General features: G+C 41.5%; 1 protein-coding gene across 1 annotated transcript; it reads right to left on the reverse strand.

Annotated features, from left to right (window-relative positions):
- Positions 1-1,302: 1,302 nt before the first annotated feature.
- On the reverse strand, positions 1,303-12,749 carry LOC108933807 (poly(A) polymerase type 3-like). The gene is made up of 22 exons (XM_018751149.2): positions 12,556-12,749; positions 11,406-11,573; positions 10,517-10,583; positions 10,229-10,310; positions 10,015-10,124; positions 9,833-9,886; positions 8,784-8,895; positions 8,540-8,629; positions 8,326-8,464; positions 8,148-8,220; positions 7,948-8,068; positions 7,714-7,798; positions 7,521-7,574; positions 6,254-6,373; positions 4,842-4,951; positions 4,408-4,529; positions 3,751-3,911; positions 3,524-3,636; positions 3,216-3,436; positions 3,020-3,076; positions 2,698-2,757; positions 1,303-2,478 (listed from the first exon to the last, which is right to left on the reverse strand). The coding sequence occupies exons 1-22, from the start codon at positions 12,570-12,572 to the stop codon at positions 2,380-2,382; spliced, it is 2,235 nt and encodes a 744-aa protein (XP_018606665.1). The 5' UTR covers positions 12,573-12,749; the 3' UTR covers positions 1,303-2,379.
- Between the last annotated feature and the right edge of the window lie 838 nt (positions 12,750-13,587).

The raw sequence follows: 13,587 nt of genomic DNA on the forward strand, positions 1-13,587 counted from the left end.
CCATTATGGGCTTTACTAAACACTCTTTACTCTCTCCGCAGAGTGATGATCGCCCTACTAAACCTTAATAAGTTACTCTCTCAAAAAAATCACTTTTTTTTTAATAGTATTTTTCTTTTCCACCTGCCCCATTCAATAAGCACAATGAATATTTACTGAAACATGGAGTATTTTATCAATCAACGCATGCCGACGGAATATAAATCAACAAGCTTGATAAGTTTATCATTTATTTCTAGAGAAAGATCAAAGAGGGGGTGCGCTGATGCCGGGTTTTGGTGAAGGTTACACGTGACGTCATCCTCGACAGTGTGCTGAACGCACACGTCATTGCGTCACCGCGAGCATCATCTAGCTCAGAAGTGCGGGGCTTGCGGCCTTACAACTACACACCAAAAGAATGTGGGATACTATACAGTGAAATGTAATTGACACTAATCTGAAAAATAATTTCAATGGAGAAAAGCATCTGCTACACGAATAAGCGTAATCAACATACTGATTTGTCCCTTCCACTTGAGCACGTACAAGTATAGTCGCTTATGAAAGAAACTGCTGTTCAGCGGAGGGTACGGGGAGATCTAAGTACACTATGCCATCACTGTCAGACTAAAGCTAGGTAAGTAGGGTAGTTAAGGTAATGCACAAATTGTATTTTCTATGAGATGTATGGTGCTTTGGGGAAAAGTATCTGCTAAATGAATAAAATGTAAGGAGCTGAAACAATTTTTAGCATTTTTCTATTACATTTAAAACTACACACTTTACCAGCACTGATGTGTTGCAGCAAATGAGTGAAAGTTGGGACAAGTTTCACCCTTAACACATAAATCAAGTTTGACTGAACAGATTATTGAAAAGTAAAATTACATGAACATATTAAAATTAATCAGTTGAGAGCTGGGACACGAAACACCCCCTCAATCTGTGGTCTAAGCAGGCAATGACAGGACATCCCTGGATGACTGAGAATGACATCATCTTGCTAGTCTTCCCTATTTAAAATAACCTGCAAGACATTTGATCATGAAGTCCCCCATCTAAAAACCGTGCAATAAAGTCAAAACTGAGGCAACAGTTCAGTGTTCACTTCACCATGAAACCAAGATTTATCAACCATACCTTAGGTGACTAGAAATTTTGGCTTAAACATATTACAGGGAAAAAAAAGGAGACAGACAAATTGGAGTTTTACATGTTATTTTAAAGGCAGCAATATACATTACATACAAAAATACCCTTTCAAATACAATTTACCTTACAAAACCATACCAAATCAACGGAATTTTTAGCTTTTTCCTGTGACAAAAGAAAAAGGTTAATATTCTGCCTGAACGGTCTTTACAGTATAAATGAAGAATCAACTGCAATGTTTATGATGTGTAGATATATAAAAAGTACATTACAAATATGCTAATATAAATAAAATCATAACCTCAATAATGTATAGGTCTTTAACAGGCAGTTACCATGTTCCTAACCTCATTACAACAGCATAGCCGAATCATTCTATGTGATAAAGGTAGGAGTATTCAGGATCAAGACCCACCCCCCCCAACCAACCCCCATTTAACACCAACTCAGGAAAAGCTCTAAGAACCTCCATGGGAGGCACACACAGTTAACTCCGCGGGGAGTAGTCAGGGAGTCATGACAGCGTGGGGAAAGGAACAACTCACCCAGCTGTACAGCAAAAGCAGTAACCCACCTCATTGCTAGCACACATAACCTAACCTTAAACAACCTGGTCCTACAAAGCATGGGGCAGGGGTTTGTTTGGGGCAAATATGGGTCCGTGTACCATGGCTGGCTGGCAGGCTGAACTTTCTGGCAACGTCCATTTTCACAGAAGGGTCCTGAGTGTAGCTGAAGTCTAAAACAAAGCTCGGAATGGCATCAACTACTGGGCAGCCTTACCACAATCTCAATGGGGAAATCAAATCTGTTACTTTTAGTGAGTAAGCAAGCCTACAGTTACAGGGGAAACAAAACCATTTGTGAAAGTGATTTTAGGGCTATTCATTACACTGATTATGCACTAAACAAGTTACAGTAACAAGCTCAGTGCCATCTGTAATAAGCTTTACATCTGATTAACTAACTTACAAAGGACCAAAGAGCAAACCTAACTAAAGGAGCCCAAAAGGAATAGAAGGAAAGAATGAAGTCTCCACTCAAGTAATACTGTTTTACCTGGAGCAATGATTGAGTGCAGCTACCTTGCTTGCACATTTACCACAGCAGGCTAACTCAGAGGGCCTCCAGTCCAGTGGGCAAACATTGATTTATTTTTAAAATTTCAAGAACCCAAAACAAAAGTAGAAGGCATAAACACCTAAAAAGGTTGGGGGGAGGGGGTGTAACCATGCCCACTGACTGCTATCGGTTAAGGGTAAGCCTGATTGAGTTCTTGACCACACGCAGATTGTTGGTGGGGAGAGGGGAGGAGGCATCTGGCAGCTCATTGCTGGACAGTCTCTGAAAGCACAGATAATAGCAGGAAACAAAATTATTCACTGCCTGCACAGAGAGCAAATTTCCATCTCTCATATATTGACATGAGCACTGATGATGTCACCTCGACTGGTAATGAAACGTTTGCAACCTAAATGCCAAGCTCGGCAAACAACCGAACACCTCAACCATCAACCCGAGCTACGAAGACACCAATATTCCCTATGATCTTCAAGTCAGTACCTGTGTTCTTGTTGTGTCGATGGTTGGGATTGGCATTGGCTTATCTCCATCTAGACTTTCCTGGAGAGCAAGTGAAAGGGAGACAACGTAGCTATTCAAGGTTCTGCTTTAAAGCTGGTTAAGTACTGTCCATTTAATATTCAGCATAACACTAAACTACTGCCATGTTGTGCAATTTCATTAGTTATATATAAAAGACATTAACTGCAATTAGCTACCTAAAAATCAAATTTCTGTCTGTATGCAATGACTCCAGTAAAAACCAGAAGAACATTGAAAACAGGTCGGTAGCTGGCCAGTGACTCAGTTTGAGTATACATACCCCTGAAGGTCTGTTCCCATGCTCAAGCAGCTCACTGGAAGAAGGCGTGTCAGATACCTGATGCACAAAAAAAAAAAAAAAAAAAAAAAGAGACAAAAATAGAATTATATATGATCTCGCTTACTAAAAGATCTTGCCCAGGTAAGTCCCTGCCCTCACACTTCTCATCCCTGAGAGTTCATGCAGGAGGTCTGACCTTGTCTGGACCTTTAAGCCTCTTCGGCGATGAGTCTGGGGAGGGAGAGCAGGGCCTTTTGGGAGCTGAACTGTTAATGCTATCAGTGCTGCTCGGCCCATTGGCAAGGAGGGCCTTACTGCTAGGTGAGGTGGCGTGTGGCATGTTCCTGCCCAACATGGTGGGAATGGTGGACCCAGGTGAGAGCTGGGCAGCCAACACTGGAGGGGGAGCCATGGGCTCTGAGGAAAGGAAGAAAAAGTGTGTCAGTGATATAAAAAAGGGAAACATTTTCTTCAGACAGCTGAGGGAAGCACATGTATTCTCACTTGTGCCAATTACAGGGATGGACATGCCCTGCTGCTCAGTGCCTGGACAGGAAGTCCTCGGCACAGGTGGGCTATCAAACAATGGTCCCGTGGTCTTGGGTGATGAGATAATGCTGGGGGGAGAGGAAACATAAGTTAAAACCTGAAATAACAGAGGTATGGCAGTATGAGCTACAGGGAGGACATCTGGTCCACAGGAAGTGAGGAGTGGGACTTAGTCACCGTACCTGTCCTCTATTTCCAAGGCTGTCTTGCCAGGCCGGTTGACGGGTGTTGGAGAACTGAATGGTGTGCCGCAGTCTGTATCCCTGGAGCTATCCAGCTGGCTTCCATCCAGGGAGCAGCGCTTTGTGCCTCCGTTGGAGGTGCGGTTCACATCTGCCAAGCTCTGTATGGGAAGGGAAGGGACAGAGTAAGATCAGAGAGACCTGGAGCACACAAAATTCATAGGCTGATCATTAAAAATGGAAGTCTTTGAGAAGACTATAAGCAGATATTTACTCGGTATCACTAACATCCAAAGCTCTGATACATTCCAACACCGGCAGTCCTTGACCTTTCATCTTCTCAACTTGACATCCATTTTCACACTTCGGTCATGATGTTCAAAAAAGCCACCCCCACCCACACTAAACATGCCTCAATGTCTATTTCTGCACATGCATCCCTGTAAATCCATACATTATGATCTGTAGCAAATGGTGAAACTGACAATTGGAACAGTTTAAAAACACCATTTGCCCCTTTTTAGACAGCATTTTAAATAAAAATTTGATTTGACAACACAGGCCATCAGCTCCTTTTCTATAAAAATGACCATATGCAAGATGTAGAACCACCTATGCTGTTTGAGGTTTAGCTACACTTTTCTTCTCTGCTCTTACCTTCTTCTTTTTCTGCAGAACATCTGGAGGCAGGTACTCATGAAGCTGCCGCTTTTTCACATGTGTTGCTTCAATTTTCATCCCCTCCTTCAGCATGCTGACATTGTTTGCTTGTCTGTATACTGGGGGAGAGAAATAATTCTTTTAAATGTAGTTTTACAAAATGCAGCCATCTACTATCAGTTAAGTACTTCTTACGGTTCATACTTGGGAAGGTAGCTCAAATCTGCTTTTTACTTTTGACTCACTATGGATGAAACCATACATAAACTATACTCTTAGTAAAATCTGTTTATTACTTTACTGCAGATATATTACAAATAATATTAACCAAATAAAATTTTCCGTTGACTGACCTAGAAAACCAATCACTTTTCTTTGCTTGTGTGAACATGATCAGGAAGAGTTGTTGGTATGTTTGCCCATGTACCTACCTGTATCTGTGAAGGCTTGGATGTCCTGGGTCAGGTCAATGTTCACGCTCTCTGCATTCTCAGCTTTCTTGAAGATGATTCCAATGAACCACATTGATACAAATTCATTCCTGTTTACATGAGCACATTTCAGAAATTAACCAGACTTTGTTGCAGGAAGATAAGGCATTCTACAAATTTGACTCTTCAAATGTAACCTGCAGCATGTGTTAAATTTAAAGGATTTAAGAAATTTATATTTGTTAATCCTGGGGGTATGTGGTGGGGCAGTGAGTTTGGCTGGGGTCTACTCTGTGGTGGGTCTGGGGTTCGAGTCCTGCTTGGGGTGCCTTGCGGACTGGCGTCCTGTCCTGGGTGTGCTCCTTCACCCTTGCGCCCTGTGTTACCAGGTTAGGCTCCGGCTTGCTGCAACATTTGGGGTTGTAGACATTTTGAGTGTGTGTGTGTGTGTGTGCGCGCCAGTCCTGGCCAAGGGAACCCAATAAAGAAATAACACTAGGTTTCCTTCAACTTGAGCTTTATTAAGTCAAACCCAACCACTGACTAAACAATTGCTTGTAAAAGATGGACTGATGTAAGTGATAATAGGAAAAACACATTCGCAATTATTCATTTGGTTAATGCTTTTCTCCAAAGGAACTTCTCATATTTAGCTATTTACAATTATTTACCCAGTTATACAGCCGAGTCATTATACTAGGTCAGTACCAGTAAGTACCTTGGTCAAGCGCACTACAGCTGGAGGTGAGATTCGAACCGTTGACCTTTGGGTGTAAAGGCAGCAGCTCTAATCATTACATTACCAGCTGCTCCTTACTGGCTTTCAGTCAAAGTGATTAAGAGAACTTACAATATCATTTATTTTTAAGTCAAAGACTTTCAGACCAAATAGGGAGCCAACTGCTCAGTGTAAATACCAATGTTACACTTTTTTTTCTTACTATTCACAGACAAAAATAAGTTATACTGTATTCTGAAACTACTGAACACTTGTAATGCCTTAGAAAGAAGGAAGTGAACATTAAGGAAACATTTAAAGAGATTTATTTTCAAACCATCATCAAGAAATTTTAATAGTGAAAACGGTGTTACCATGACTAATTACATATGTTCATTTAGCTGATGCTTTTCTCTAGAACAACTTATAACATTAAGCTGCTTAGAATTATTTATCCATACACACAGTTGAGTGATTTTAATAGAGCAATTTAGGGCAAATACCTTTGCTCAAAACGGTACTAAAGCAGCAGCTGAGATTTGAACCTGTGACCTGAAGGCAACAGGTCTAACTACTACGCTATCAGCTGTCCCATAAAGAAACTCAGGGCAGCAAAGGACACACATTACAGAAGTGAAATGAAACTACAAATGGCATAAAACAGCATCCAATGATATTGCTTAGTGTTACTCACTCTGTGCGGTTCTCCTTTAACCCAGGGAAGGACTGAGGGTTGACATGTGCCAGTGTGATGTACTCATTACGCTCCAAGTTCCCAATGAGAACTCGTATTTTTGACTCCACAAGACCAATCCTACACAAAATTTAGACCAATGAAATTGGCAAAATTAGAATATCTTCTACACACAATGAGGAGTTTAATGAGCTCCATTTTACACATTGATATCTGCACAACACTGACATATACACAGATGGTCCCAGAGTTACAATGGTCTGACTTACGTTTTTTCGACGATGCGATAGCCATACGCATTCAGTTGAAACCGTACTTTGAATTCTGATTTTTTTTTTCCCCCCCCCCCTGAGCAAGCGATATGCCGTACAGTACTCTCTTGTGATGCTGGGCAGTGGGAGCGATCCACATCTCCCAGTCTGCCATGCGGTCGCTAGTGTATACAACCAATACTCTACAGTGTTATGTGTTGCCAGTTTTTTTGGATACTCCCTCATATCTAGTGTTTTTTGTGCATCCATCATGTCTACAAAACACCCATATGTCTCTCCTGCTACTGGTGAGAAGAAGAAAAGGAAGGCAATTACTCAAGGACAAACAATATAACTGCCCAGCATGAAGGCGGGAAGCCTGAAATGGCCATCGCACGTGAATTTGGACTTTCACAATCGACCTCTACCATCTTAAAGGATAAGCGATAATGTCCGGTAGATTAGGTGTATTAAATACATTTGACTTACGAAGGGTTTATCGGAACATAACCCCATCGTAAGTCAGGGACCACGTGTATTAAATTTTTCCAATACAAAAACTGGACTTAAGCCAAATCAACACAGATGCAATCACCAACCAATATTTATAACAATGCTACAGCATTTCAATTTTTTCTACTTTTTGAAGCAACTGCACTGATCAGACTGCAGATTATTAGCATACTGGAAGAAGGCTATAGCACCACCTTGTGGATAGTCTACTCAATTTGCCACAAGCCTGTTTACAATACACCACAGTACAGTAAAAGATTTTTAAAAACAGACAATTGTAGAGAAGCGTTAGAAAAACCCTACATACAACATGACCACTTCAGTGTTTAACACTGACTGGTGACACTTCATGGGAGCTCAGATTTTTCCAGACTATATTCTTGACAAAGATTTCTTGATTGACAAATAACACTTGAACCACTTAAATACTGAGAAGTAGCACGTTTATTATGCTACAGCTAGATATGCTTTAATATACATGCGTACCATTACAAACAACTCACCATTCCAAGTGGTTTTCTTCTGTAGATGCACTGGCAGCAAGTACAATATAATGCCTGAAAAGAGAAAGCCCCAAAAAAAAAAAAAAAAAAAGATTATCGATTATCCTCTGTCTAAAAATCAACAGACATCAAAAAAGTAATGCAGATCATGGGACTGCTGAACAACACACATAGATGAATAGCACTGACATACTTGTACTTTTGGAAAAAGCGTGGTGGTTCAAAAAGTTTTGGCCATTCTGCCTTGCCTCGCAGAATTTCATCCGTAACACTCAGACCTGTCAAAAAGTTTAGGGAGAAATGCAAACTTTAGTATACCACTAAACAATTATTCAAATTCAACTTATTCTATGTGTTACGGAGCATTAAGCATTTAATAAGTCTTCAGCAGGTAGAAAGCAGAGAGCATTATATGCACCCAACACACCGGTTTTGAACTCTTCGCTCATAATAGTACGTGTGGAAGTGGAGACATTGTAGGTGGAGTTCTGCTGGGGGTAAGCTGGCGTAATGATGGGCATCAGGTGGTACCTGTCTGATGGGTTCACCTGAGAGAGACAGAGAGCATTGGATACAGGCACAAGCACCGAGAATTTCAGGATTCAGACCCGATGCAACCTTACTCACCCGTGGATCCCACACAGGAAGGTTGAGATTACTCTCCTCAGGCTGTTTTAGGAGTACTGCATTGGGCCATTCCCTGCGGTACAGTACAAATCTTGTTGAATACAACCATCTTTGGTCTTGGGACATTCGCAATTTCTTTCTATACTGCTCTTCTCCCTCCATTGAACTGGGAACTCACCACTTCGAAAAGACAAGGAAGAACTTGTGGACCAAAGTAGCTGCAACAGCGTTTGGATATAGTTGGCACGTTCTGGCCACCAGCATGGCCCAGGACACACCTCCCAAGAAGCCCAGCATGTTGGAGTAAATGCCACGCCCTAAAGTAAACAAAAAGCATTATGGAAAAATGTACTACCTATGGCTTTGGACAAGGACGTTTGTGCTTTACTTACGCTTGGCCCAAAGCTTGATTGCTCTTAGAGTTAGCCTGAAGTTCTCCTTATTTGGCACCAAAGACAAGATTTCATCTGTGACTCTGCAACCTGTAGGTGAACAGTGTTTAGACTCATGGGTGCCCCCACTGCAGCCTGCTGAACACTGCTTTCTTTACAACCTTGATGCAAAATACAAGAAAGACCACCTAAAGGTCTGAAAGCATATAAGCAACAAGTAAGATGCAAGGACTGCAGAGCTCACCATTTAAGCTACGAATACAACGGATGTCGAGGTTCCTAAGGAGGGAATCCCCACGTAGGTCCAGATTCTCTGGGATGGACTGCAGAGCCAGCCTTGCAAACAGGAGATCAATCTACCCCGGAACAGCAGAAAGAATCTTTTTTTTTTTTAAAAAGAATTTTATTTAAATAAAATAAAAGGCAATGCTCATTCTTGACCAAAAACATGAAATCAAACATTGAGGAACCACTTTAATGTACAGGAAACCCTCACATTATGATGGCACCATGATGCATTTCACCTTATGATGGACCTTCCCACTATAAAATGAGCTCCACAATATGATAAAATCTCACAGCACAATGCAAATACAGTAATGTTCTTTGGAGCCTGAGGAAGCAACTTGAGGAATGACAACCAATCAGTGACAAGAATTTAGGTATTCCCAGCTAATGAGCAGCTGCACTGTCTGTCCAGTTGGTGGTGTGGCTACAATTGCTTAATTGACTGAGGTGGAAGTGGCAGCCATCTGACTGTGCCGAATGTGCCTTTAGTGAAATTAAAATTTAGTCTTAGGCGTTACTCTCTTCACTTTATCAATATCAGCTAGCACCTCTTCCCATGTAAGGGATTTGAGCATTGTAAATTATTTGATTATTATATTTAAGTATTTAATTAGTGTTCAATAATAAAATCTCTATTAATCTCCGTGGGGAAATTCACTCAGACTGCCACAACAAAAAACACATACCTTTGTAGTGTGGAAGGAAACCCACGCAAACTCCACACTGACTGAGCTGAGACTGTTCTCTCACACTGTCTAGGTGCTGTGAGGCAGCAGCACTATCCACTGTACCACCGTGCTCATCCAATTTATTATGCGAATTATGCAATTTCACTACATTGATTGACATGATTTTATCAAAAATTTGATTTTTTGGGCTTGGGAATGAACCGATAGTATTTAATGCATTAATGGTCTCACGATTTGATATTTTCACCTTATGACAGTGGCTTTGGAATGAATTCATATCATAATGTGAGGAATCACAGTATAGACATTTAGTTACCTCAATCCCATCAAACTTAAATTTGATGACTGGTACAAAGGCATCTTCCACAGCCTGTAACAAAAAGAAAGATGATGACCCAAAACAAGATGCACATTTCATCTTTGTCCAATTCGTCAGCAGTTCAGCAAAGGAGGTGAGACTTAAGATACTCAGATCTGATGGCAATTTCAGACCCTTACCAGCAGGTCTTTAATCTCCTCATGCTTCTTCAGCTTTTCAAAGAATGACTGGAAGAAGTCCTCCCTCTGAACATGTCGAGGAGCCACGCACAAAGCATCGATATCTGCCCCTGTACACAACACAAAACCAGGGCTGACCACCACACACAGGACCAATCAAACTTGCATTAAGAAAAATTCTAACATTTGCAAGAGATGGTTTGCGCTCCTGTACCTTTGGTGTGGACTCCAAGTCTGTAGGAACCAAATGTAAAAATTTTACCCCCAACACTTCCTATTGCTGAAGGGGGAATATCCTACAAGGAACATGAAATTTTAAAAATTTAGATATGCATGAATTTTTTCAACATACCACCTCCAAAGAGGCAATAAATCTGAAATTCTGAAATAGAGAGCCTCAAAACAGCCAACTAAATTTTCATTGCACGATTTAAACAAAAACATGGGCATGTAATCCTGTGTAAACTACATTGAAAACATGTTAAATCTGAAAAATGCTCACCTTTTCTTCACTGATCTCAGCAATCCATTCCTTAACAAGTGCATTAAGTTTCCCCAGAACTGCCAATCTGTAATTATAACAGTAAGTGTCCATGAGAGAAAGAGGGAGAATAAAATAAATCAACAACAGTCCTCACTGCCTTACACATACACACTATCCTTCTCCTTCCATGGAAGTGCTGCTCCAAGTAGTACAACTCCTATATAGTGGGTTTGAATCCAGCTGTACTGATATTGAGTTATGTTTCCTTATATTGATCCCCTACAATTCTGGCCACCTGGTGGTCTCACAAGGAGTCAGAATCAGAACATTTCTCCGTAGATTCAGTTTTGGCTGCGGTGTGGTGGAATCAGTCCCTTCTCTCCTTCAGAACTACTGAATCCCCTCGAGCATTCAAGAAGGAATTCAAAATATATATATCTCTTTCAGATCCACTTCTCCCCTGACCTCCTGACAGTTACATAAATTACTACATAATCTTATCTTTGTATTTCATATCTGACTCTTGATTCTATAGGCTGCTTCTCACTTGTTGCCAGCAAAGACAGCATTAGATCAAATAAAATGGTGAAATTAACTTTCATTACACTGAGATGAACTTCTGCTAAATATGCACAAGCACATCTACATGTATACATTTCCTCCACTGTCTTCCCACAGCCCCAAATCAGGCATTTCAGGTGAACAGGTGAATCTAAATTGGCTGCAGTGTCTGACTGGGCATTACATTGCTCTGTTGTACAAATTGATATACATATTACAGTAATTTGTGACAGTGTAATTGCCTTCATCAAAGGCAGCAGAAAAAAATAATTTAGAAATAATACACATCTCAGGGAGCATCAGTTGCATCTGTAAAAACGTGCTAGTCCAGAACAGCGAGCCTGACCTGTGATTTTGCTCATCTTCATCTTCGAATACGCCGAAAGGCTTCATGGCTTCTATGAGCTTCTGTGTGTAGATATGGTCGCTCTCCTTGGGATAAGCCAGACTGATGGGGGACGTGACTCCATAGTGTTTCTGTGGCTGCTGCCCACCATGCGTGTTGGCACCGGACCTGCAAATGCGCATCAACAACATAAGTGGGGAACGCGTGGAAAGTGGCGGAAGTACTCTGCAAAGCTGCGGAAAAACCTCACCTTCTGAATGGGGTATCTCAGCAATCAGAACATGTACAACACTGGGTCGTTCTAATTAAACACAACCACTTAAGTCACCTCATCAGATCTGATAACTATTCATTATTTTGTCACTTAATTTTATCCCAAGACCACTCTCAACATCTGACCGACTTACAGGGAACGCTTACTATTTAGTATTACTTGAGGGCATATTTTCTGGGTACTAAATCCAATCTTCAAGTTTTATAGTCATATCTTTATCTCAGTTACCTGTCATTCAGCGTTACAAAACGTTTCATCTTTGCCCCTCGCGGGGTCCTACTCTGTGCTGAAATGAGGGTCAATTTTGGAGTTTAAAAAAAAAAAAAATAAATAAAAAAATAAAGCGTGAAGAAGGAAGGAGGAACCGCGGGAGCGCGAAGCAGGAAGGCGACTCCCCACAGGCCGGTACAGCACTTCGGGCTCCAGGAACACAGTAACACACACTCTCTCTCTCTCGTTCAAAGCGAAGAAATTCACTGACTGCAACGCTGACAATTTCACTTCATTTATCATAGACAAACAGGCGGATTTTACCACAGACAACTCCAAGCGCGGACCGGAACTCGGGTTTGTTGTTTAAAAGTATCAACAGGCCCGTTCTCTCTACCTCTCTCGGGTTGCCTCAGCAAACACCACTAAACACACGGCAAAAGCGAGCAAAATCGTAGGAAAAGTGGACGAAGCGACCACTAGCTGAACAAAACTTACAAAAAGAAACAAACAAAAAAAAAAACAAAAAACAAAATGCGCGCGACGGCGTCGCCTGGTTACCGCACAGCCCGCTGTTAGCCGTTAGCTCTGCTAGCTGGCTCCTCCACCACTTCTGTCTCACACAGGCACGCACACATTTTCTCCGATATTTCGCAGGCCACTTACGCTGACATTTCTCTCATGACCTCCAGCAGAGATGTGGCTGCTGCTGCTGCTGCTGCTTTTTTTTTTTTTTTTTTCTCGCCGATTTGGCTAATGTAAAGAACACATACACGCTTCAGCAGTACTAGACCCTTTCGACTTTACAACAATAGTTGCGCTCTAATATGGCGCCCGCCGGCTACAGGTATCCCGGCAGCCTCTGCGCCGGGCCTCCGTCACTGAAAATAACGGAAGATTGTGCACGCGCACGACAGCGGTAGTGAAGGTGTGCGGTCAGGTGTTGCCTGTTGTTGTTTAACTTCGTGTTTCACTTTCCGTTGTTTATATTTCACCTACTGTAACACTGTTGGTAATAACTTATACAGGGTGATAAAAATTACGATTATAATAGATCGTTTAATAATTAATCAAACAGTCATATTTCAATTACTAGTTTCGGTTTACATTTATTTAGCAGACGCTTTTCTTCAAGTGACTTCCAGTGAACTCTATGACTATGTATTGTTATCCCACACAGTTATCCCGCTGTGGTGACTTACACTGCTAGATACACTACTTACAATGGGTCACTCATCCATACATCAGTGGAACACACTCTCTCTGTCACTCACTCACTATGGGGGAAACCTGAACAGCATGTCTTTGGAGTGTGGGAGGAAACCAGAGCACCCGAAGGAAACCCACGCAGACACGGGGAGAACATGCAAACTCTGTTTAATGTAGTTGTGCACTGTCAACTGTTCGTGTGTAGCATGTTTAGTATTTTCAGGTAGTTTCTCTGGAAAAGGAATAATATTGGGCAGCAACAGAATAGGTCGACACAAACAGGGTGAACATCTCGGGCATTAGTGAACTTAAATGGGGTCTCAAAAGAAGGGAAGCCAAAATGCACAGAAATAAAGATCTTATGAAAGAATTGAACATAACATTTCAAAGAGGTACCAGAAGAGACAAAACAGTTCTGTCACAACATCTGCAGAGGAACTGAAGATGGGAACAGATGTGGGCGAACAAAGACAGTAGACCAAAATGCTG

The sequence above is a fragment of the Scleropages formosus genome, chromosome 16, assembly GCF_900964775.1.
Source record: "Scleropages formosus chromosome 16, fSclFor1.1, whole genome shotgun sequence".
NCBI classification, from domain to species: Eukaryota; Metazoa; Chordata; class Actinopteri; order Osteoglossiformes; family Osteoglossidae; genus Scleropages; species Scleropages formosus.

Excerpts from the sequence above, each read along its gene's own strand:
- LOC108933807 (XM_018751149.2), bottom strand. Across the intron at positions 3,437-3,523 it reads CATCCCTGTAATTGGCACAA|AGCCCATGGCTCCCCCTCCA; the intron begins GTGAGAATACAT and ends TCCTTTCCTCAG. Across the intron at positions 2,758-3,019 it reads ATGGGAACAGACCTTCAGGG|GAAAGTCTAGATGGAGATAA; the intron begins GTATGTATACTC and ends CTTGCTCTCCAG.